Source organism: Natator depressus, chromosome 10 (assembly GCF_965152275.1).
Source record: "Natator depressus isolate rNatDep1 chromosome 10, rNatDep2.hap1, whole genome shotgun sequence".
NCBI classification, from domain to species: domain Eukaryota; kingdom Metazoa; phylum Chordata; order Testudines; family Cheloniidae; genus Natator; species Natator depressus.
In genome coordinates, this window is record NC_134243.1 from 8,442,970 (window position 1) to 8,468,715 (window position 25,746).

At 45.8% G+C, this 25,746-nt stretch overlaps 2 protein-coding genes across 4 annotated transcripts in view; one reads left to right on the plus strand and one right to left on the minus strand.

Moving 5' to 3' along the window:
- USP22 (ubiquitin specific peptidase 22) overlaps window positions 1–13,235 on the minus strand; it is a 202,453-nt gene extending 189,218 nt beyond the window's left edge. The window contains exons 1-2 of the mRNA XM_074965123.1: window positions 13,193–13,235; window positions 12,760–12,860 (exon numbers count right to left, since the gene is read on the minus strand). The gene's annotated coding sequence lies outside the window, so the exon portion shown is untranslated. The remainder of the gene's footprint in view (window positions 1–12,759; window positions 12,861–13,192) is intronic.
- Window positions 13,236–14,440: 1,205 nt separating this feature from the next.
- DHRS7B (dehydrogenase/reductase 7B) overlaps window positions 14,441–25,746 on the plus strand; it is a 34,672-nt gene continuing 23,366 nt past the window's right edge. Inside the window, exon 1 of one of the 3 annotated variants that reach the window (XM_074965128.1) lies at window positions 14,441–14,712. In XM_074965128.1, coding sequence (XP_074821229.1) covers window positions 14,612–14,712 — 101 coding nt within the window. In that variant the 5' untranslated portion in view covers window positions 14,441–14,611. Of the gene's footprint in view, window positions 14,713–23,976; window positions 24,108–25,746 lie in introns of those variants that run through there. The other 2 variants (XM_074965124.1, XM_074965125.1) reach the window with 2 other exon arrangements.

Sequence of the window (25,746 nt, forward strand, 5' to 3'; positions counted from 1 at the left end):
TCAATGTCAATTGGAGGGAGCCGATAATAGGACATTCTCCAGTGACAGGTGCCGGACTTTGAAACTCGCTCTCCCTTTGGTACTCTGGGACCTGGATTTGTTATGCACACAGGAACACTGCAATGCCCATCTCTTTTCCTAGGCTTCAGGGAACAGGGTAGGCTGAGTCAGAGGCAAAGCTAGGCATAAACAGACTAAGCAATTGCTTAGGGCCCTGAGTACTCACTTTTTATTATAAGACCTGGCCTGTTTTAGTATTGTGCGGGGGAGGAAATATTCCTGCTTAGGGCCCACAATGGGCTAGCACTGTCACTGAGGGGTGAGGTTGCTTTTTGTTACTATGATCCTATTAGATGATGGAAATTGATTTATTGTGCTAAGCAGTCCGTTCTACTGTGCTTTGTGTTGGGTGTTCTAATTCATGGGACAGACACTCAGATCATTGGAAGGGAGACTAGAGATTTTGATAAATCTAACTAAATAAGCAAGTATTTTCAGTAATTGGGCTACGCACGTATCACCACTGGCATAAACAGCCTCTTCCACAGGTAGGGGGAAAACAGACATTATCATGGATTCATATGACAAAATGTGATTAGATAGCACCCTGTATTCTATAGAAAGCACCCAATATCCTATGCCTGCAGGTCACACACAGTTCTGACAGCAACGAGCAGGCAGAATGAGCCAGTGAACAAGCCGAACGCTGCAAAGCTTGAGATCCACTGGAAGGAATAAAGGATAATCAGACCTGGCCCTGGAGATCTACAAAGCCTGCTGCTATGGTCCCCACTTCTGATTTGGGAGATTGAGGAATGTCGGGGCTAACCACAACTGTTATTTTTCAGTTATTTTAAATAAAAACAAAGTCCCTAATTTGTTTCTGTTGGGGAGATGTCCATCAAACTATATGCCAATAGAACCCCATTGCTAGGGTTGAATATTAGTCTCTGAATTTTCACTAAGGTTCCTGATCCCCATCCATCCATGAAAACCATGGCCTGAGGCTCCTCTACTTTTGGGAGGACTCCCGATGAATTCGTGGCCATTGGGCCGTTGCTGATGGCACGCCCTCCAAGATGGCTGCTTGCAATTGAGCTGACTCTGCTGAGCAGCCAGTTTGACTTCTGGCTACCCGGAGTGACAGCTCAATAGCTCGAAAGCATGACACTAAATAAGGGACTGAGAGCAAAGGATTTTGCATTCTAATCTCAGCTCTGACACTGACTCCCTCTGTGGTCTTTAGCAAGTCACTTCAATTCTCTGCCTCAGATTTCCCCTCTATAAATGAGATAACACTACTAACCTATCACACAAGGGCATGGGTGCTGATGTTTGTAAAGCATGGTGTAATCAATACAATTAATCAGATCATTTCTACCAGCTGAGGATCTGGCCCCTATGAGGAACTACAGATGGGTAGCTGAGTGCAGAATTTAGCTCCTCAGAATTTAGCTGAAAGAAGGTGTACGTTGGAGTTGGCTGCATGGGAGGCATATGAACGCCTCCTTCATGGAGACTAGCTCCCGCAGCCATGCCGCTTCTGCCCATCCTCACCTGCCAGAGCCCTGAGGGTCCCCCACCTAAACCACGTCTGGAGGAGCACTGGCCAAACCGCTAGTTTTGGGCTGCTAGTGGCCCCCGAGCACCAGCCCAACCCCTGGGCCACCTTCAGGCCCCGAGTGCCAGCCCAATCCCTGGCCCGCCAGCCAGCCTCGAGCACTGGCCCAACCCCAGGGCCGCCGACTGGCCCTGAGTGCCAGCCCACCTGACCACTGATTGTCCCTCCAGACCCTCAAGCTGCTGACTGGCCAGCCCTGAGCCAACCCCTGGCCCGAGCCGCCCTGGGCCGCCACTGGCCGCCAGCTAGCCAAGCCCCAGCTCCAGGCCACCGACCCAAGCTGAGTCCCCGCTGGCTTAGGGGGAGAGGGGGAGCCAGAGCGTGGCCTCGGGCCGGGCTGTGGCCACAGCCTGGGTTAGGGGATGCTTAGCCTTCCCTGGCCTATGATACCTGCCGCCCATGGTTGGCTGGAAGGGCTACATTCACGTATGTGTAGACAAGGCCTTATACTCAGACTCCTTTATCTTGTCAAACTAGTGTGCAATTTACACATCACCCTCTGAATTTGGCCTGTTTACAATTCTTTTGATCAATTTAACATTAAATCTTTTTAATGAGTTTCTTTACAATTATCACTTGTTTTTGGTTTTTTTGGAGTATCCTAATACTGCTAATACAAACCCATGTCTATTTAAACACAGAGAAGCTAAAGTACAGGTTGCAGGAGGGAGGAGGAGGCACCAAGAAGAAAAGTCTGTGTGCACATGGCTGGAATGCTAGCTGCAGCTGCAGCATCTCTGTAAACAATTCTCTTAATAAAGAATCCATTTAGTTTTACAAACATGGAGTCCTTTCATGTTAATCCCCAGCTTGCTGAACAAGAAACACAGCTAGTCCTCCAGTGCCTTCTCACAGTTCTCCACACTTGGAAAGAAAGAACAGACAAGTTCTCTTAAAATTCACTGGGAAAGACGTCATAGAGCGGCTCAGCTTAGGGAAGCACAAAGAACCATGTGACGTGCCCCCAGAAGCCTTTGAGACACACATGAATGACTGCAGTGCCAATGTGGACACAGCAACTCAAGTGTTATTTCTAAGTGTGGCTGATCTCATTTGAGCAAGGCTACATCAAAAGAAGTAACTCAAGTGTAGATAACTTGAGTTAACTCTGCAGTGAAAACATACCCTAGGCGTTCTACATTCCTGACTGGCACACGCAGCATTTACAGCCAGGATGGTGATGTGGCCATATATGACATTACTCAAGCTGGTTGAAATAGTTTGAATAAAAAGTTTGTAATGGAAAATGGCCTTTGTTTCTAAACAATTTTTTTGTGAAAGGTTGCCGACGTTGTTGAAAAATTTCATTTTTGGCAAAAATATGTGAATTTTTTTATTTAAAAATATTTATTGGAAACATGATCTGAAATGTTATTGAAATGAGTATAGAATATTTCCTCTGGTTTTTGGTAAATGAGCATTAACCCAGTTACTGAGCTAAATAATCTTATACTAGTCCCAGCTTTACCTTCTTCCCATAATTAATTAATTTTTGTTTGCATTCTGATCCATTAACAGAAGCATCTGATGGCCGCCAGATTTCCACATGGCACTGTCATTGTACAAAGAGGAAGAGGAGCTGCTTTGGAAATCTACCACACAGTGAGTGGGGCTCCATCCAAGCTGTACAGTCTTAGCACCATCTGCACAGGTACCACCAAGAGGATGTTATACTCTGAGGGATAGGATGGGAGGATGAGTGAAATGCTGAAGGATGTAACCAACCTAGATAAACAGAAAGGGTTGCCCTTCTTTCTGGAACCCATTCATTAGAACCTCCTTAATGCTGTCCTGGGGTGAAATCCTGGCCCTGTCTGAACTCACTGGGAGTTTTGCCTTTGATTTAAATGAGCCAGAATTTCACCCTGGTATTAATCATATCAGTTACACCCAGACAATACTCCAGGATCTGGCTCCAAATGAACACATAGTAAAGTTCACTCAGAAGACAGCACAGGGTATATATCTAGAAGAATTAAAAAATCTGTTTCTCTGAAGGTTGTTTATATGGAGCTATGGATCCATCAATGATATTTAAGGAAAGATGTGGACAAACTGGGAAAGGTCCAGAGAAGAGCAACAAAAATGAGAAAGGTTAGAAAACATGACCTATGAGGAAAGACTGAAAAAATTGGGTTTGTTTAGTCTGGAGAAGAGAAGACTGAGAGGGGACATGATAAGAGTTTTCAAGTACATAAAAGGTTGTTACAAGAAGAAGAGGGAGAAAAAATGTTCTCATTAGTCTCTGAGGATAGGAGAAGACGCAATGGGCTTCAATTGCAGCAAGGGTGGTTTAGGACACTAGGAAAAACTTCCTAATTGTCAGGGTGGTTAAGCACTGGAATAAATTGCCTAGGGAGGTTGTGGAATTTCCATCACTGGATATTTTTAAGAGCAGGTTAGACAGGGATGGTCAAGATCAGGGGTTGGCAAACTATGGCCTGCAGGCCGCATCCGGCCTGCAAGCTGTTTTAAGCTGGCCCACGAGCTCGTGCTGGGGAGTGGGGTCTGGGGCTTGCCCCGCTCCAGCACTCCAGCCGAGGTGCCAGGTCGGGGCTGCACCATGCAGCTAGGCCCCGCTCTGGCATGGTTGGGGGCTGCACCACGCGGCTCCCGGAAGCAGCCGCATGGCCTTCCTCCAAGGGTCAGGGGCCGCTCCACACGTAGGAGTTGGAGAAGGGACATGCCACTGCTTCCGGGAGCTGCTTGAAGTAAGCGTCACTCGGAGCCTGCACCCCTGAGCCTCTCCCTATGCCCCAACCCCCTGCCCCAGCCCTGATCCCCGTCCCACCCTCCAAACCCCTTGATCCCAGCATGGAGCACCCTCCTGCACCCCAAACCCCTTATCCTCAGCCCCAACCCAGAGTCTGCACCTCCAACCAGAGCCCTCACCCCCTCCTGCATCCAAACCCCAATTTTGTGAGCATTCATGGCCCGCCATACAATTTCTATTCCCCAATGTGGCCCTCAGGCCAAAAAGTTTGCCCACCCCTGTTCTAGATAATACTTAGTCCTGCCATGAGTGCAGGGACTGGACTGGAAGACCTCTCTAGGTCCCTTCCAGTCCTACAGTTCTATGAACAGGACTGATACCATTTTCTTTAGGATACAAATATTGACCATGACATCAGTGGATCCCCATCAGCCTTTTTTGGGGAGATTTTCAAAGGCACCAGGGAGTGTTAAGCATCCATCTCTCTTTGAAAATCGTTATGCAATAAAATCTTTGTTTAAAATGATGTCACGGTCACTGTCTGTGCTTTCCCACCTGCTCCTCCTGGCGTTATAGCCCTGTGCATTTCCTATTTCTCAAGACAGGGGAAGATCCCTTTGCTAGATTTGCTAGCCAGCACTGCTCAACCCAAGTCCTCCTCTGAGCACAGTGATTGTCAAAGGTAATGCACCATCCCAGAACTACGTGAGGCTGGAGGCTTGTGTATAGAACACTTGGTTCGCAGCAAGCTGGGATGTAAATCTACCTTGCGCTAGCCTTCCTCACACTAAGTGTCTGTGTAGACCCTACTGCCATGCACTCAAAGTTCCCCAGTGCGCTTTGATCTACTCTGCTTTGAAATGGGAGGCTAGCATGTGGCAGGCTTGTGCGAGATAGATTCACACCCCAGCTTGCCACCAACTTCGTGTTTGTATAGACAAGCCCTCAGTCTTCACTGCAAAAGAGGTGGTTTTTACAGCAGCTATCCAACACGCTACGTGTCCCACTGTAAAATCACAGTAGAGATAAGGCACTGTAATTCTACCACAAGGGCACCTATGGCAGGGGTACACACACCTCTTTTTTTTGGGGGGGGGGGGAACGGTGAAGTGAAGACAGCGCCATAGGGCCACCTGATCAGCATACAGACAAAAAGCACAGGGAAGAATGGTCACTATAACAATACAGCTGCTCTATCTGGCAAGAGAAAGACATTCGAGCTTGTGACAGAGTGGAGTCTGAGGACTGCTACTCCCTTTATTGCACAGTCACATGGTATCATGTTGCACACCTGTGCAAAACCAGGCTCCCTGTCCCCCAGGGGAGCAAAACCAAAATCTGTCTCCAGTATCTGATGATCTTTAATTCCCACCATTTAAATAATTAGCTTCCCAAAACTATGAAAAGAACCCTTATTTTCTGGATTAATGAAGGAAGCTGGGTTCCACCGAGTAAGCCTATTAAGAAGCTGCTAATGCACTGTTTGATTTCATTGCCTGCAACTGAGCACAGAGCAGTGTGGGCTCCTGGGAGGGCATGAATGCAAGGAGGGCGATGCTGGAGGGTTAGAGTAGAAGGCAAGCACGGAATCCCCAGCAAGAAAGTCAGGGCTTTGTGGTTTTATTCTCAGGGTGGCTTTGTTTGTGTGTCTGGAGGGTTTTCTTTGAGGTTGCTGGAAATACCACGTGGCCTGTAAGGAAGATAAAATCCTGAGATATCCTAAGGGCTGGGTAATTTACTGAAGACATTGACCAATCAAAGTCAGTTTACAAAGGGAACCCATAAAGCAGGCTAACAAACAGAATTAATAAAGAGAGACAAAGAAGCCTAGCCTTTGGGCAGGCATGCAGCAGCTTTTGCCCAGGCTTGGAAGCTAGGACAGTAGTGCTGCAAAGTGCTTTAGTACAATGGCTTTCACACTGTGGGATGCTGCAGCTGAAACATGCTTGCCCTCCCTACATTTGGCTTGCCAGCTGGTTGTAAACTGGTTCCTAGGAGCACATTGTAAGGCCTTGCTTCATGTTTCCTGCTAGCAGGTGTTGGTTTAAAGGTTGTGTTGTTTAAAAACAACTCTTAATTCTTTGTTTTCTGTACACAGGGCGGTGATACGCTAGGAGCTCAGTGATCCCTACAGGAGGAACTAGGATTGGAGGGTCTGGATAGCCCTGTTCTATGCCCCAGAAACCCCACGTAGGTTGACCAGATGTCCCGATTTATAGGGACAGTCCCGATATTTGGGGCATTGTCTTATATAGACGCCTATTACCCCCATCCCATCATGATTTTTCACACTTACTATCTGGTCACCCTAACTCCACACCACATCACAAACAGCTCAGTACTAACAGCACCTCTGCCTTGCACCTCGCTCGAACTATTCAGTGCATTGTCTTAGGCCCCACTCTCGCAACCTCTTTTGCATGGGCAGACTCCAGGCCCACACAGAGCCCTAGTGAAATCAATAGGTCTCTACATAAGAGAGCATAAGGGCTGCAATACTGGGTCAGACCATAGTTCATCTTGCCCCAGTATCCTGTCTCCAACAGTGGCTTGTACCAGAACTTCAGGAGGAGTGTACAGAACAATTATTGAGTGGTCCACCCCAATCTTGATCTCCTGGCTTCTGGTAGTCAGAGGGTTAGGGTTGCCCTGAGCATGGGGTTGTATGCCTGACCATCTTGATTATTAACCATTATGGACCCATCCTCCATGAACTTCTCTAGTTCTTTTTTGAACCCAGTTATACTTTGGGCCATCACAACATCCCATGGCAATTAGTTCCACAAGTTAGTTGTGCATTATGTGAAAAAGTACTTCTTGTTTGTATTAAACCTGATCCCTATTAATTTCATAAGATGACCCCTGGCTTTTGTATTGTGTGAAAGAGTAAATAACATTTCTCTAATCACTTTTTCCTCACCATTCATGATTTTATAGACCTCTATCATATCCCCCCTTAATTTGCTCTTTTCTAAGATGAACAGCCCTAATCTTTTTAGTCTCTCCTAGTATGGAAGTGGTTAGATACCCTTGATCATCTTTATTGACCTTCTCTGACCCACCCTTGACCACTAAATCCTTTTTGAGATGGGGTGACCAGAACTGGACACAGTATTCAAGGTATGGGCGCACCATGGATGTATAGAGTGGCTTTATGATATTTTCTGTATTATTTTCTATCCCTTTCCTAAGAGTTCCTAACATTCTGTTAGCCTTTTTGACTGCTACTGCACATTGAGGGGAAGTTCTCATCGAACTATTCACAGTTACTCCAAGATCTCTTTCTTGAGTGGTAACAGCTAATTTAGAACCCATCATCATATAGGTGTAGTTGGGATTATTTTTTCCAAATGTGCATTACTTTTCATTTATCAATGTTGAATTTCATCTGCCATTTTGTTGCCCCATCATCCAGTTTTGTGATATCCCTCTGTAATTCTTCACAGTCAACTTTGATCTTAACTATCTTGAATAATTTTTCATCGTCTGCAAACTTTGCCACTTCACTATTCACTCCCTATTCCAGATCACTAATTAGTATGTTGATCAGCACAGGTCCCAGTACAGATCCTGGGGGGACCTTGCTGTTCACCTATCTCCCTGGTGAAAACTGACCATTTATTCCTACACTTTGTTTCCTATCTTTAATCAGTTACTGATCCATGAGAGCACCTTCCCTCTTATCCCATGGCTACTTAATTTCCTTAAGAGCCTTTGGTGAGGTACCTTGTCAAAGGCTTTCTGAACATCCAGGTATGCTATATCGGCTGGATAATCCTTGTCCACATGCTTGTTGACTCTCTCAAAGAATTCTAATGGGTTGGTGAGGCATGACTTCCCTTTACAAAAACGATATTGACTTTTCCCCAACAAATCATGTTCATCTATGTGTCTGGTAATTCTGTTCTTTACCATAGTTTCTACCAATTTGCCTGGTACTGAAATTAGGTTTACCGGCCTGTAATTGCCAGGATCTCCTGTGGAGCCCTTTTTAAAAATCAGCATTACATTAACTACCTTCAAGTCATGTGATAGAGAGGCTAATTTCAGTGATAGGTTACACAGTTAAGAGTTCTGCAATTTTATATTTGAGTTCCTTCAGAAATCTTGGTTGAATATGATCTGGCCTTGGGGCCTTATTACTATTTAGTTCATCAGTTTATTCTAAAACCTTTTCTGTTGACATATCAATTTGGAACAGTACTTTAAATTTGTTGCCCAAAAAGAATAGCTCTGATGTGGGTATCTTCCCCACATCCCCTGCAGTGAAGACATACGTGGGTGCAGGGATCTGGGAGCGTGGAATGACTTGCAAAATCAGGGATTTAGAGGGGAAAAAATAGTTACTAAAACAAACATCAGGTCAGGCATCTCTTGAGACTCCAGAACAGGGAATAACCAGGAGCTGTTCAGGAGGATTTCTCAGTCTGTTTCTCCTCTGCCTAGTTCTGTTGGCCTCTTCTTTTGCTCTGGTCTATTTGCTTGGACTCACATTCCCTTCCCTGAGCGTGTTCTTTGCACACACTTCACTCTGTTAGCTTTTCCTCCCTGCTGACCTCTGGAAAAGTACCACTCCTTGCATACCACACCCTATCACACTCCCCTTAGCATAACTGTGGACTCTCACTGCAGCAGCGGAAATTACCTCCCTCTAATGACTTTGCATTTTCCTGTCAGTGTTCTCACACGCTTCCCCTTCATCCTTTATTAACATTCCCTCCTTGTTTCTCTCCTCCCTGCAAGGTAGGGGCATGTGTGCGTGCACGGACGCTGCTGTCTGTTTTCTATACTTTCTCCAACTGCTCAGTTCACACTGCCACTCTGCAATCATCCAAACTGAACTGCCATAGCCCACGTCCAATCACCACTACCCAACAGCCACTCCCTAACTGCCCAGTTCAAACTGCCACGTCCTGACTCACTCCCCAGCTCCAGCTAACAGGGGACCTTCTGGAACCTTCCGAATCCCAAGTTCCCCCCATTTTCCTGTCATAGGGACATCACCCAAAACACTCTGCCTGCTGTCTGACTAGAACTGCAGAGAGAAAGAACATTAGTCTAATCTGTGACCCCTGCTGCTCTAGCTGTATGAGGGTCTCTGTCCATCAGTAAGTAGAGTTCACTCTCCAATTCTTCTTCTGCTCCATTGTCTCTTTAGTTTCTTCAGTCTTCAAGAGGCCCGTCAGTTTGCTTCATACTGCTTACCCATCTACTTGTTCTCCTCTGTCTCCAAATCATATGACAACAATCACAGCAAAATCTAGCAAAGAGACTCAGCATTTTTGGACTACACAGATTTTACTCAGTCATACATTACAAAGGTGAAAATCAGAGCATCCACTGCGGTTCTTAAATGGGTTCAGGACCAGCTAGCTTCTCACAATGAATTGCAGCGCCGTCAGCCTTCACTAACATCTCAATATTCATACGTACACAACATCTACCATCTGATAGCAATTGCCATTAGACCCCTGCAGAAAAACTGAAATTACAAGTGCAACTATGATGGAAATGTTGGGTTACATGGAGAATCCCTGGCTCCTGCACTAAATTAGGAAAACTTTAAAGGGACACTATCACCTTGTTTAACATCCAAGTGTGACTATTTAAAAAAGGCACGCCTCAAGAATCTACATCTCTACAATATTTTTCTTTAGATATTCCACTCCCTTTAGATCCCACTGAGGTATGTGGAAAAAAAAACCCACTGAGGTCCTGGTGTTATATGGTAAAACGGCATGGCTTTGGAGTGGCAGCCGTGACAGAGGGAATACCGTTTGCAGAACTTCACACACTGATGAGGATATGATCAAGCACACTGAAGCACAGAGGGAGAAGTAAACAAAAAGGAACCAACTTTGGCTTTCTGGTCCATTCGAAATCTCATGGTGGGGGGGAGGGAAGAATCAAAATGTATAAAATGAAGGACAATAACACAATAAAACTAATACTTATTATATCCATGTTTATGACTTTGCCTTCAAAGGATGGCGGAGACATAGTCTTACATTTACTTTGGGAGGATGGCCAAATTTTATTCCAATTTTCAGAAAGCAAGCATGTCTTGTTCAAAGTCGCAGAGCAAGTCAGTGGCAGAACCAGGATTAGAATTCAGGAATTCTAACATCCTGGACTAGATTTTCAAAAGTGGCAACTAATGTTGAGTGCTTCCATTTTAGAAACCTTCGGGCACATCTTCAGCTAGTTTAAACTGCCATAGCTCCATTGGGCTACAACAATTTATATCCCTAGGGCCTGATTTTTAGAGATGTTGAACCGCTACAGCTCTCATTTTGAAAGGTAGGTGCTCAGCACCTCTGAGAATCAGTCCCTAGGTTTCTAAAGCTGACCACACAAAATTAGAGGCCACTTTTGAAAATGTAGCCCTTTAAGCTCAGTCCATTGGATCTTGCTATCTCCTGTGTTATACCAAGACATGTTGAACCATTTATTTCAGGGAAGTTACACCCGGGTGAATTTGACTATATTTGTCCAAGAATCTGAGAAATCATTACAAACAATAGAGAGCTAATACACAATTGAAGTCATTAAAAAGTCAATTCCTATTTTGGAATGATGTCTAATGTAAATGAATCACTTATTAGACAATGCAACAATCAGCTATTCAGCTGCTATTCATTATCAAAAACAATACAAGAGGATCAGCAGAGCAGAGCCGTGTACCAGAGGAAGCCCTTTAGGAAAAGCCACAGAGCCAGGACTGGCTTCCCTGTCTGCTCTTCCATTGTAATCTGACAATGGTTTGCTAATGTCCAATGTCACTTACGTTAACCAATTTTATCTTTTTTCAAACTCAGAAAGAATCAGTAGTAATATTGGCCTTCAGAAATGAGCTGAGACTCTTGCTTGTGTTAGGAAGAACTATGTGCATTAAGGCTGAGATTTTCAAAGCCCTCAGGTGATCTGAAAGTCCAATTTCAATTAGGCAACTTGACAATCTCAGGCTAGATGACATAACCAAGACCCTGGGTACAGGTGGGCACTAAGTTCTGTGGCAAAGTCCTTGGAATCTGGTAGAAATCTATTAAATTCTACGCCAACATCAGATACGTTAAAGTCTTGAAGCTTTTATTTAATTCAGTATTTAAATGAGTAATAGAATCAGTACAGCTGCCCCTGTGTTATTTAGTTTGATATTACATTGTATTTATTCTAGGCTGTCCCCACGTTTTCAGTTTCCACAGCTTTTTGCACTGGCAATGCCTAATGGCATCTTAGGAGTTGTTGGGGCAGATGGATGTTTTGGGAATTGGTTAGAGGACAGTCCAGGCTTTTGGCATCTGGAGAGGATTAGAGATCTGGGAGGCTGTTAGGAACCTGGGAATAAGCATGTTAGCTAGATTCCTCTGTTACAAGGCTTGGCAGTAAAAATTTTAATGTTAGCATTTTAACTGTCATCCTTAATTTTCAGAGTCAATGACCCATTGAAAGGAATGGGGCAGTTCATACCACTCAGAGATATTCACAGAACCATGGAAATGTAGGGTTGGCAGGTTCCTTGAGAGGTTATCAAGTCCAGCCCACTGAACTGAGGCAGGAGCAAGTAAACCTAGACCATCCCTGACCAGTGTTTATCCAACCTGTTCTTAAAAACCTCCAGTGATGGGGATTCCACAACCTGCCTTTGAAGCCTATTTCAGAGTTTAACTACCCTTACTTAGGTTAGATGTTAAATTTAGGTGAGATGTTATTTTTTTCTAACATCTCACCTAAATCTCCCTTGCTGCAGATTAAGCCAATTACTTCTTGTCCTATCTTCAGTGGACATGGAGAACAATTGACCACAGCCCTCTTTACAACAGCCCTTAACATATTGTTGTCAGGTCTTCCCTCAGTCCTCCCTCCCTTTTCTCAATGTCAAGGTTTCTAAACTTTTTATCATAAGAACATTATTATCATTTTTGTTGCTCTCCTCTGGGCTCTCTCTACATCTTTCCTAAAGCCTGGCACCCAGAATTGGACACAGTACCTCAGCTGAGGCCTCATCAGCGCCAGGTAGAGAGGGACAATTACCACCCATGTCTTACCTATGACACTCCTGTTAATACACCCCAGAATGATAGTAGCCATTTTCGCAACTACATCAGATTTTTGATTCATATTCATTTCGTGATCCACTATAACCCCAGATCTTTTTCAGCAGTACTAGCACCTAGCAAGTTATTCCCCATTTTGTAGTTGTGCATTTGAATTTTCCTTCCTAAGTGAAGTACTTTGCACTTACCTTTATCGAATTCCACCTTGTTAAATTCAGACCAATTCTCCAATTTTTCAAGGTCATTTTAAATTCTAATCCTGTCCCCCAATGTACTTGCAAACCTCCTAGCTTGCTGTCATCCACAAATTTAATAAGAATACTCTCTGCTACATGATCCAAGTCATGAATGAAAATATTGAATAGTACCTGGCCAGATATTATTTCAGGCTGTCTGCAGAATCAGGCATGTGATACTGCACTGGTTCAAGTCCGTTCACATTTCAAGGTTATCTTCCCAACCATGAGGGCTAGATTAAAAAAAAAAAAAAAAGATTCTGGAGCAAAATTCTACAGTAAAGGATGAATTGCATGGCACAATCAGTGGCTGTGAATCATGAGGAGCCGTGGTTATGATGCTGTATAGAATCTGAACTTTAATGTACACTTTTAAAAAAACAACATCTTACTCACTCAACTATCTAGTACTAGCCTACTATTCCAGAGCAGATAGCTAGATACTGCACTAAGTCCCACAGCCCTTATACATGCAAAACACCCCTGGAAGTAGCTGGGAGATTTGGCTTGCCATTGGTTGTGACTGAAAGTCAGCACCATGTGACAACAGTTTGGTGGTTCTTACATGAGATGAGTTGCCAGGAGGGGATCCTGAGGGACAATTATTCACACCACAAAATCCATCGCTGCTATTGGCCCAAATTGGCATCCAGTGGTAGAAGATAAACATCTTAAGCATCCTTTTGAAAAGAGAACAACACCAAATTAGCACAAGAATAGTATTAATACACACTAATATATACCATTAATATATTACTATAACACTAATAATTCAGTGCAACCCGTACAAGAGACCAGTCTATTTGGCACCCCCTTTTTTACAAACTTGGCTTCAAGTATCTTGACATGAACTCAGTAAAAGGAAATGATTTTTGTTGGTCCCTTGACTGGTCTTTTTAGGCAGGTTTCACTGTAATTACGAACCACACAGCAGTGCAGGGAGACTTAATTATGAGAGTTACTGTGGGTGCATTGTCAGACAGCTCCAATCCAGTCCTTTTGGCTAAGACACTTGGATCTGATTGAGACGAGCCTATTGACGAGATAATTAAAGTCTGTGAAGTGTTTTAAGATCCTCATGTAAACAGCAGCATGGACACACACACCAAGCCAGGTTTATTAAAAGCCCCTTGACTCCACCAGGGAGCTTGTTTCTTTAAGTCTTGCTGTACCCCTCAAGATACACACTACAAGATGTTTTTTATTTATTAATTTTTTTAGAAAAAAGTAAGTGACTCACCACTTTCAAACTGTGACATTTCAGTCCTGAACTATTCTCGGAGCAGCTGGCTCCATGACACAGAGACGTGGGGAAGGGGTGGCGGAGAGAGTCAGATTGAAATGTGAAAGCTACTCAATCTCTTCCCCCACACAGGTATGCTGCTTTGAGCCATGTGATTGCGGACAATCTGGTAAATTCTACAGAGGACAAAAATTAAAATCATACTTTGAAAAAATCTTTCTGAGCCAGAGATAAAAGTCAACTTTTGCTAGGCTGGTTTAGCAGCATGGTTTGATCTCTGAACCCCAACCAAGACAGGAAATTCACTGTCCCCAAAAATCTACCCCTTGAATTTGGGCATTGTAGTTCTGGGCTGCTCTTTCAAAGAGCCATCATATGATGCAGACGCAAGGCTTAGTCCTCAGCAGCACTCAGTTAATGTTGGGGGTGAAGCTTGGGTGGGGAGGCGGGGGAGTCAGAAGAAACCCATTTGCAGCTCCCCAGTCCCCTGGGTCGTTCTACAACATCCCCGGTGTAGTTTGGAGCAGCCTCGGTGAAAGTGCAATATCATCATCCTAAGCATAACACCCCGCATATGCGCATGGTGTCTCTCAATGCACATCAGGGGTGTGGGTACATCACTATGTACGTGACATGGCAGTCCTAGCGGCATGTTGCAGACACGGGCATCAGCATGGCCGATCATTGTGTCACAGGAGCTACGCGGATAAATTCATTAACACGCGGCTACCAAGGTGATAGATGCAGAAGCAGATGCCACCTTGCTGCCACACGCGCCTCAGGGGCAGGTTTGCAAAGTGGACGCATCAGCAAGGCATGAGATCACAAACTGCAGACACAAGGTAGGTGGCGTGAGCATGTCGGCATGCACGCAACGTCACAGCTGTGCGTGGCAGAGAGGGAAAACCTCCGGGCCGCTTCACATGGGCGGCTGCAGGATGGTTTTCTACGGGGAACATTGCACCTGTACTGATGTAGAGGGCAGGGGATGTATTTACCCTGTAAAGTGCTGTCTAGATTTACAGCACTAGACAAATCATTGCTCGCAGTGAGGCTATAAAAGCACACGCCTTGCTGTGCCTTGTACAGTACAATCTAGTGACAGATTCTGGTGTGGGAAATAGCCATCCAGAATTGCATTCAGTCCCAGTTGCTGGTATAAACGGGAAGGCTTCTTTTGTGGCGTTCTTTACACAACAGTGCCCCTGGTGCTGAGTGGCAAACTCAAGCCCATTCCAAACCCGCACCTGGAGGAAGCCTTATTAAAATCAATGCTCATTCAGGGAAGACGAGCGTGCCTGGCTGCTCTGAACAGTGAGGCATGCAGCACCAGTGACCTTGAATAGGTATTCGCCTCATGAATACAAAGATGGATATAAAAGCCCTGGGCTCCCCCCCACCCCACCCCTTTTTAAAAACAATTTCCTGCTCAAGGGAGGGAAGTGCAATGGGTTATTAAATGAGTGGCTCCATCAGAGCTGGATTTTTTTCTAACTTCCCTAAATGCCCTTCACCAGCAGGGAAGGGGGAGGGGATTTGGTCTTTGAAGCCATTTCCTTGTGGGAATAGAAAACATGGAAAGAATTCAATTCTCCACCACCGCCAAGCACCATTGATACATGATTCAAAAACCAGAGCCCACAAGGCAGGCAGGCTGGCTGGTGGATGGCTGCTAGATTACTGTAGCAGCAGATTGTGACGGTCCGCCATCCAGCATCATTAAGCGTCCCCCCATAGTGTTAGAACAGAGAAGGGAGAGGAGGAAGAATGGAGACCGCACGAGAGAGAAAGGAAAATTAGGAAATTCCGTGCAGAAAAAGAGTTGGAGCTAGTCAAATCTTTGATCAAAAGCACCATCTAGTGGAAAAGAAGAATGCTGCAGTTTAAACCTGTCGGTGAGGCTGCTTACACACATAATGAATGGAATTTGGCTTTCTATAATGCCTCTCAGATGACTTACACTATAGGTTGGCCAATAAAAATGCACCACAGCGATGGACAAGAACACGGGCAATAATACAAACAATAAAAAGCAGTCATAAAAGAACTCTTAATACAGTCACAAAGCTGTGCCTGTCGCTAGCACCTTCCATCAGAGGATCTCAAAGCACCTTAAAAATAATAATGAATTAAACACCCCAGGAAGGCTGATAGACTTTAAGGCCAGAAGGGACCATTGTGATCATCTAGTCTGACTTCCTGCACATCGCAGGACACAGAAACTCACTCCTGTAATAGACCCATAGCCTCAGGAAGAAAAGCATCGCCATTTTATTTCATGAAACTAAGGAAGAGAAAGGTTAAACGACTTGCCCAGGATCACACAGGAAGTATGAGGCATATTTGAGAACAGAACCCAGGGACTCTGACTGCTATATCTGAATCACAGATCATTCTTCCTCTGTTTTGTCAATTGTGAATGAATCTTAACCCCTTAATAGCCTGGGGGTGGGGGGAGAGGGAGGGTATTAGTATTTATACAGTTCCATAGGTATGCTTGATGCTTTTCCAGCATGCTCCTTCCTCCAAGAAGTTTTCACAATCTAATGTCTTGTCTACATGGGGAAGTTAGTTTACTGTGCACTAAGGTGTGAATTTAAAGAGAGCTAGCTATTCCGCACTAACTCCCCATCTGGACACTCTTATGGTGCACTAAGGGCTTGGCTACACTTGTGAGTTACCGTGCAATAAAGGAGCCCCGGGCGCACTAGCTCACTACCCATCCACACTGGCAAGGCACGTAGAATGCTCTGACTCCCGGCTCGGCGAGTGGAATAATGTTTGCTGTGCCCCCGCTGGAGCGCCGCAGCGCCAGTGTGGACAAGGTGTTGCATTACTGTGCTCTGATCAGCCTCTGGAAACGTCCCATAATCCCCTTAAAGTCAAGTGGCCACTCTGGTCATTGTTTTTGAATCACTGTAGGAATGCGGATATGCCCTTTGAAAGCTCCATTTCTAACAGCCGGCTGCTTATCTGCTCCGAGACAAAGCAACCATTAATGTGGAATGCTGTGGGGGGGGGCGGGGGGGGAAGAAGCGGGGTCTGCTGCTGTCTGAACTTACAAGATAGCATGCTGACATGCTCTCAGCCCCCCAAAAACCCACTCTCTCTCCCCCCCACATACACACAACACACTCCCTGTCACACTCCACCCCACCCCACCCCCATTTGAAAAGCCCGTTGAAGTCACTTGCATGCTGGGATAGCTGCCCATAATGCACTGTGCCCAATGCCACTGCAAGTGCCACAAATGTGGCCATGCCAGTGTGCTTGAAGCTGTCAGTGTGGACACGTTACAGCGCTTTCCCTACTGCGCTCTACGAAGGCTGGTTTAACTCAAAGCGCTCTACATCTGCAAGTGTAGCCACGCCCTAAGAGTGCCTTGAGGAGGTTTAGCTTAGCACACTTTTGAAGTGTATTAAGCTAATGCACACAAAAGGCACTCTTAGTGCGCAGTATGAGTGTCCACACAGGGAGTTAGTGCAGAATAGTTAGTTTGCACTGGCTAGTGTGCATCAGTTACTGCTGGCTTTTTTCCTTTTGTAGATAAGCCCTAAATTAGACATAACACAAAGAGAAAGGGGGGATGCAACAAAAAGTTATGTGATGTGTTTTGTGTATGTATGGCACACTGAAGTCAATGGGAGCAGTATGTGCTCAGCACCTCTACAAATCTGCCTCAAGCTGGCATTCAAACATTAAAATACCCAGAATGAGTGGGCACCTCTGAAAACGTGGGCCTCAACTTTTCCATGTCTTCATTTTTTGATCTGTGCAATGGGGAAATAATACTTCACTGGGCTATTGTGGGACTGTGAGTCTAGGTGCACACAGTTCTGCAGTATCCATGATCAGAATTCTTTTCATTCCATTCCCCAGCCCTTGGTCTCTCTCTCAGTTCTGTTTTCATTCATTCATTCATTCATTCATTCTCATGAGCCCAGAGTCTATGCAGGTGGAGGGGAGGAGAGATCTCAGTTTTACAGCAGAAGCTGTGATAAGAAAAGCTCTGATCAAGCTCCAGCCCTTTGAACATTTACATTTTCTAGCCTAAGACACTGTGAAAACTGGAACTTTCAGTCCAGGCTTATTCAAGGACCCTTACCCTGAGAAAGACTTTGCTAACCTGTGAGGGATCTCTGCAAAGACTTTATCGCTTAGCAGGGTGTCATAAATATAGAGGGAAGGGTAAACACCTTTAAATCCCTCCTGGCCAGAGGAAAAACCCTTTAACCTGTAAAGGGTTAAGAAGCTAGGATAACCTCGCTGGCACCTGACCAAAATGACCAATGAGGAGACAAGATACTTTCAAAGCTGGAGTGGGGGGGAGAGACAAAGGTTCTCTCTGTCTGTGGGATGCTTTTGCCAGGAACAGAAAAGGAATGGAGTCTTAGAACTTAGTTCTAGTTATCTAGCTAGATATGCATTAGATTCTGTTTTGTTTAAATGGCTGATAAAATAAGCTGTGCTGAATGGAATGTATATTCCTGTTTTCATGTCTTTTTGTAACTTAAGGTTTTGCCTAGAGGGATTCTCTATGTTTTGAATCTGATTACCCTGTAAGGTACTTACCATCCTGATTTTACAGAGGTGATTCTTTTACTTTTTCTTCAATTAAAATTCTTCTTTTAAGAACCTGATTGCTTTTTCATTGTTCTTAATATCCAAGGGTTTGGGTCTGTGTTCACCTATGCAAATTGGTGAGGATTTTTATCAAGCCTTCCCCAGGAAAGGGGGTGTAGGGTTTGGGAGGATTTTGGGGGGAAAGATGTTTCCAAGCGGGCTCTTTCCCTGTTATATATTTGTTAGACACTTGGTGGTGGCAGTAATAAAGTCCAAGGGCAAAAGGTACAATAGTTTGTACTTTGGGGAAGTTTTAACCTAAGCTGGTAAAAATAAGCTTAGGGGGTTTTCATGAAGGTCCCCACATCTGTATCCTAGAGTTCAGAGTGGGGAAGGAACCTTGACACAGGGGTTCTCAAACTTCATTGCACCAACCCCCTTCTGGTATAAAAAAAATTACTATGTCCCCAGGAGGGGGAACTGAAGCCTGAGCCTGCCCGAGCCCCACCCCCGAGGTCGGGGGGCCAAAGTCAAAGGGCTTCAGTCCCAGGCAGAGGGCCTGTAATCTGAACCCCACTGCCCAGGGCTGAAGCCCTTGGCTTTCAGTTTCGTCCCCAGGTGCTGGGGCTTGGGCTTCGGCCCCAGGCCCCAGCAAGTCTAAGCCAGCTCTGGCAACCCTATTAAAACGGAGTTGTGACCCACTTTGTGGTCCCGACCCACAGTTTGAGAACAGCTGTCTTATAGGGACAATCTCATGCTCTTAAAGGAGGCTGCCAAAACATTTCTTAAGGGAGCAGCCACATTTTAGGCTCCTGCTAAGAGAAAGATGACGAACAAGAGATTGGAAGAACTAGAGCACAAAACTGTGGCCTTAGAGAATCAGATTAAAAGACTGTGTATCCAGCTCAATGATGCTTGCAAAATGAATTAGACATCGCTAGAACCACTTATAACTAGCTCCTTACTAAAAAAGAGATGAGGTTGCTCTTTTGGTTTTCATAAACACCTTCTGTAAGGGGAGGAATAGAACTGGCAGCATGCTTGTCAGAGAGGCACTGAAATATTAGAAGGCTTCCAGCTCTTCACAGTTCTGGAACAAAAAGGTCTGAAAGAGAGGCTCAGAAGACAGAATAGACGGTAATAAACGTTCCTGCAGAAATTTTTAAAGAGTATACTAATTCTTGCCAAATTGCCATGTGTGTTCTCCAAAAGAGAAGCCTCGGTTACAAGAGATTTCAAGCACCAGAGATTAATTTGATGCTATCAGTGGTATTACTCCAGGGATTAATTTAACCCAATGGGTTTAATGTTTAACACTCTAGGGAATCCTGAGGCTGCTGATATCCAGAGCCTTCTGTTTCATTTTGCTGAGTTTCCATCTCTAACTGCAAACACAATCTAAAATGTAGCCTTTATTCCCTGGATTGCTACTGGCAAACCCCTGATCAGGGCTATCCATTTTGGAAAGGTGCCCCTGGGGCGTTGTTGAGTTTCAATCGGACTTTGCCAAGCATCTGAAAGGCAGACAGGTGGTGATGCAGTGGTGACCTTGGCTTTTTCCAGTTAAATGAAATAGGGTGGCAGATGTTACACAGGTTACCATGGAGGTTAGAAGTAATCAGCTGCTCAGTGGCCTGTGAGAATGGAACTGGGTTATGGGTGGAAAAGATGGATCAAAGGTGACCTTTGCCATCTCTGAGATCTAGGAGTCTGTAATGACCATTGTTTCCAATGGCGTTACCACGAAATAACTTGAGTTGTTTTGACTTAAGAAGTTGTCATTTGGGGGATTACATATAGAATAGTATGCTATTCTTTCCTGTCCTCCCCCCAAAGAAGGACATCCGTCACAAAAGTTTTTATAGTGAAATGGATCAACCTCAGTCCCATTCCCTTTCTCTCCAGAATTTTGTTCTCTTAATTATGGACAATCTCTAATTGAAATTAATCCATGTTACCAGTGTATCTCCCATATCTGAAGAGAGGAACAATACAAAATAATCAGAACATAAATTGTCCTTCAAAGAGCACTGGTGGAGAGCTAGTCTACCACTTGCTGTTATCTATGGGAATACACACTTGGGATTAACTGGCTTGGCATATGGATGGTGCTGCTATGCCTCTGGAAACCATCTGCAAACACACTTTCCTGGCTTTAACTAGGAGAGACCAGAAATTCATGGGGTTGTTTAATCTCTGAGGACCAGAAATAGGAAATGGCTGTTTGAGAGGAAAATGCTCTGAAGTATTTAGTAATTAAAAGTTCATTTTAAAATTGGAGCCACATTTGATGCTGTTGAAAGAGAAGGACTAATGATATGGCTGGGTAAATGAAGAGAGGCAGGCCCAGCCCAGCAAAGTGCTGTGAAAGAGTTCCCCTCCCTCCATCTCTACCAGTGCATCTCAATCCTATTGCAAACCTGTCGTTATTCCAGTCTCGGGCTTCCTCACACAGCTCTGTCAAAATGTCTAAATCCTGACTCGCAACCACCCCTCCTTGCTATTCCAGCTCTGAGGCAATGCACAGCAGCTCCAAAGCAGGTCTGTTCTCTGCAGCAGCACACCTTTATATGGGTCCCGGTCTTCCTCAAACAGCTCTGCCTGTGCATCTCAGTCTACAAAACTGAAATGAATTTTTGAAGATAGCACTAAATGTAGTGCTAGTGAAAAGTTATGACCTGTTATGGCAGTCTTGGAGACTGGAAGCTTCCGTTAATCCACAGAACATGTACATCATGGGCAGTAGCAGGACAAGCTTTTCACACAATGACCAACCCATGGACCTTAACCCTGAGAGAGTCCACATTTCTGTGGTGCAAGGGCTATTCACAATACTCAGCCCATTCAGTCTGAGGGGCTGCAAGGAGTTCCAATAGTGATAGGGACATTGGTGTCCCTTCAGAGTCGTACTGAGACCCTCAAATTCATTTCACATAGGACACTGGGCAACCACTAAAGACCTAGCCTGGAGTCAAACTGCTGACCTAGTGTTGAAAGGCTCCACATCCCATTACCAATACCCTGAAGTTTATTGCTGAGCAGGGAGATTTAATTAATGGAGACAAAGCTGAAAACCCACCTTTGTGTTTGCAGGCCCCAGCCTGTCAAGAACAGGTTGAAATGCTAGTGCTCCAGAGTCTGGATTATGAGTTGATAAGACTACTAAGTGAGTGTAGAAGACTCTCCAAGGTACAAACACCTAGTCCTGTAGTTTAGGTAAAAATTGTCTGTGGTAGAAAACAAAGTATGGTACCTCTTCTGAAACCCACAAACCTAGCAATCTTTGGGAGTTTCTTTTCTATGCAAAGATGAAGTATGGCGTTCAAACAAGATTCTTTAAATATCAACTGGGATCGAATCCATGCAAAAATTTCTTATTCAACCCAGCTGCTCTCCTTAAGTCAAGAGAGAAGGTGTTGAAAGCTGGTTAAAGATGCCTCAGCACCAGATGGTGCTCCTGAAGTTTGTCTCTGGGATGTAGTAGTCTGAGTGAAATCTATTAGGTGCCCTGTATTTAAAAATCATCTTTATATAATGCAGGACATTTGGGGCCATTTTTTAGGCCTATGTGTCATTTTGTCATTTCCAGTTCAATTGTTTTTCAAAATTCTGCTCAGGGATCATTTTGTCACACCTTGCCGTTAGCCCAAGTCACATGAGCAGGAAAGTGGCAGTCAGTTTATGTAACAGTGTGTTAACTCCTGTTCAGTTCATCACATAAAAAAACCTCAGAAATTGCCTTACAGCTCTGAAAACATACCCCATGGCTTCAGATAAGCAGTAATGTTATTCGGCTGTTAAAACAAAATAAATGCAGTGGCACAAACATATGAAACCATGTATATTGCTTTTAACTTGTCTTTCCTTTACGTCCTCTTAACACTTGTCATTCTAGTTATTGGGGCCTCAGAACTGACATAGACTGCAGGCTGCTCTTAAAAACTCATTTTACAGAGGGGTGCTGGAACTAGGGGTGCTGCCACACCCCCTGGCTTGAAGTGGTTTCTGTCATATACAGAGTTTACAGTTTAGTTCAGTGACTTTCAGTACCCCCCACTATAAAAACTGTTCCAACACCACTGGTTCAAACATCCACTGATATTCTCTACTCCATAGGTTTCAGAGTAACAGCCGTGTTAGTCTGTATTGTAAAAAGAAAAAAGAAAAGGAGTACTTGTGGCACCTTAGAGACTATAGCACCTTAAGATGAGCTATTGCCAGCAGGAGAGTGAGTTTGTGTGTGTGGTTTTTGGAGGGGGGTGTGTGTGTGTGGGGGGGGTGGTGGTGAGAAAACCTGGATTAGTGCTGGAAATGACCCACCTTGATTATCATGCGCATTATAAAGAGAGGTTTCAAAGAGGGATGGGCTATTACCAGCAGGAGAGTGAGTTTGTATGTGTGTCTGGGGGGGGGGGGGGGGAAGGGTGAGAAAACCTGGATTTGTGCTGGAAATGGCCTTCCTTGATGATCACTTTAGATAAGCTGTTAGCAGCAGGACAGTGGGGTGGGAGGAAGTTTTGTTTCATGGTCTCTGTGTGTATATAATGTCTTCTGCAGTTTCCACGATATGCTATGCATCCGATGAAGTGAGCTGTAGCTCACGAAAGCTCATGCTCAAATAAACTGGTTAGTCTCTAAGGTGCCACAAGTACTCCTTTTCTTTTTTCTCTCTACTCCATAGGTAGCACTGTGATACTATCTCCATTCAATATGAGATTCTGCTCTGTCTCCAATGGCAAATCCTCCATAACAACACATACCTCATAAGTGTCAGGAGCCCACAAAGGGGGATCCGTTTGGACGCTTATTTAAATCTACAACAGGCCCCATCCCAATGCCCCCATTACCACACCTCTCCTTCAATAGCTACTGACTTCCCCTACCTGGGCTAGCCTTTTGGGGCTGGGCGAGCCAGGCTGGTGCCCTGCTACCCTTTCGTCTGAGTGTGATTTAGGGTGAGGGGGCAGACCCAAGGCCTACTCCTCCTCTGAAGTCACGGCTGTCTTTCTCCCCCTTCTCTCTCCCCACGTGCCCCATTATTTCCCTCCCTCCATTAGGGGAGGCGCCACTACTCTTTCTGGAGCCTTGGCTCCATTGCTGGCTCTCTCGCTTTTCGTGCCGGGAGGGCCCCGGGGCCCCTAGCTGCCCGCTCCGCCCTGCCGCAGAGGGGCAGCAGCAGGAGGAGAAGGAACCGCAGGCCGGGCGGGCTCGGCGGAGGCTGCAGCGCACAGCGCTGGGAGGGAACCCCCAGAGCTACCAGGCGCTGCCCTGGAAATCCCAGAACACGTTTCCCGGAGATTTTCAAGCCTCCCGCCTTGTAGCACTGACACAGGCCCCGCCCTGGGCTAGGTCATGTACGGGCAGCCGCCGAGCTTTGGGACCCCAGCGAGGCAAGGGGCCCGGCTTTTCCCGCATGCGGGCGGGGTGGTCTTTCTCTGCCTAGCGGAACCCCATGAAAGAGCCTATGTTTCCCGGCCGGACAGTAAGTGCGGTGGGACCCGCTGGTCCGTTCCTTCAATCATCCGCTCCGGGCCGAAGCAGGCAACATCCGCCTCACCCCCAGCGAAGGAACCGCCTCGTTCCTGGTGACGCGAGGGGGTGGGGAGCGCGTTCATTGGTCGGCCGGCGAATGCCGGCCACTTCCTGGTGTGGCCATGGTGACCGGGATCGCCAGGTAGGGTAGGAAGTGGCGGGTGAGGGGTCCCGCCCCCGCAAGGCAAGGTGGGGGCCGCGGGCCTGGCCCCGGTCTCGCGGCCAGGTAGCGCTCCGTGTGGGGACCGGGCTTCCTCAAGGCTACGGAGCGAAGCGGCGCAGCCTGGGGCGAGGCGGCCCGGACCCGCGTGGGGGCCTGGCTCTGGAGAGCTGCTGGTCCGGCGGGGCGCCCAGCCCCGCGGCCTCTGGGGCGGAGCGAGCCCGGCTGAGACTCCTGGTGCAAGGCGGGGAGTTGGGACGAGCAGCGGGGCGGGGTCCTTGCTGATGTGCTGGTTCCCGTTACCTGTAGGCGCCTGTGTCCCTCCAACAGCCCCATCTCGCGGGGGGGGGGGCTCGTAAAAGGCCCCTGCCGAGGTTCACGACGCTGCAGCTGCAGCCTGGCCACCCCTAGGGCGTTGGGCAGAGGGAGACGCGATCTTCTCCAGGGAGCTACCAGCTGTGGTCCTCCTTGCAACTTGGGGCTTGTCCGCCCTGGGGAACAGCCTGGAGTCGCTACTGTGGAGTAGATGGTTCTTTACAGTCAAACCCGAGTTTCTGTGTATTTGTTTGCTTGGTTTTTTTTTTTTTTTTTTGCAGTAGCTTCTCTCTGCAGCCAAGCCCTTCGGGTGTAATGCCTGGGTGTTACTTCTCTTTCCTGCACACTTGTTGGTCATAGGAACTGAGAGGTCGCCAGAAGGGGCAGGGAACGGAGACATTCCAGGGAAAGTAGCCCCAGAAATGAGAGGCGCCTGCAGCTGTGCTGCAAAAGCAGCTTCTTAGTCTGGCAAACATCATGTGTCTCTCCCGTGAGGAACCCTGGTCTGCTTGACATTAGCAGAGCTGATGTAGAACAACTTCTCCTGTCAGATTATCATGGTACAGAGAGATGAGAGAAAAGGGACATAAAGAAAAGTAGGCTAAGGGACTGGTAAAGTCTGTTGTCTGGAACCTGAAAGGGAGACTGGGCATGAAGACTAGTGTGTTGCAGAGGCACCACTGGAGAATGGAGGAGGATCTCTCCAGTTTTGTTGGCTTTTCTTTGCTGAGTTAAATTTAGTTATGTCAGTTAAGGGGGCTAGTTCTGTAACTAAGTGTAAAATTTGAAAAACTTAATTCTGAGATAAACAAATTTATTAGAGCATAAGCTTTTGTGGGCTACAGCCCACTTCATCGGATGCATAGAATGGAACATATAGTAAGGTATTGAAAGCTTATGCTCTAATAAATTTGTTAGTCTCTAAGGTGCCACAAGTACTCCTGTTCTTTTTGTGGATACAAACTAACACGGCTGGTACTCTGAAACCTGTAATTCTGAGATGTAACTGCAATCTATGATATGAAGAATTTGTGTGTGGTAACAAGTTCTTTAGCTACAGGAGGGTACAAAGTCAAATTACTATGAACAGACAGCTGTTAATAATTTATAGTCTTGGGTAATGGGATAAGGAACATTTTGACCTCTAGGTTACACATTCAAATCCATCCCAAGACAGTAGTAGTGACCCAGAGTCATTGCTATCTGATGGCTGTTCAATGGTCTATATGAAATAGAGCTGCATCTCAATCAGGTCTACATGAGAAACTTTTGCCAGTATAGAAATATTAGTTTCAGGGGGTGGCTA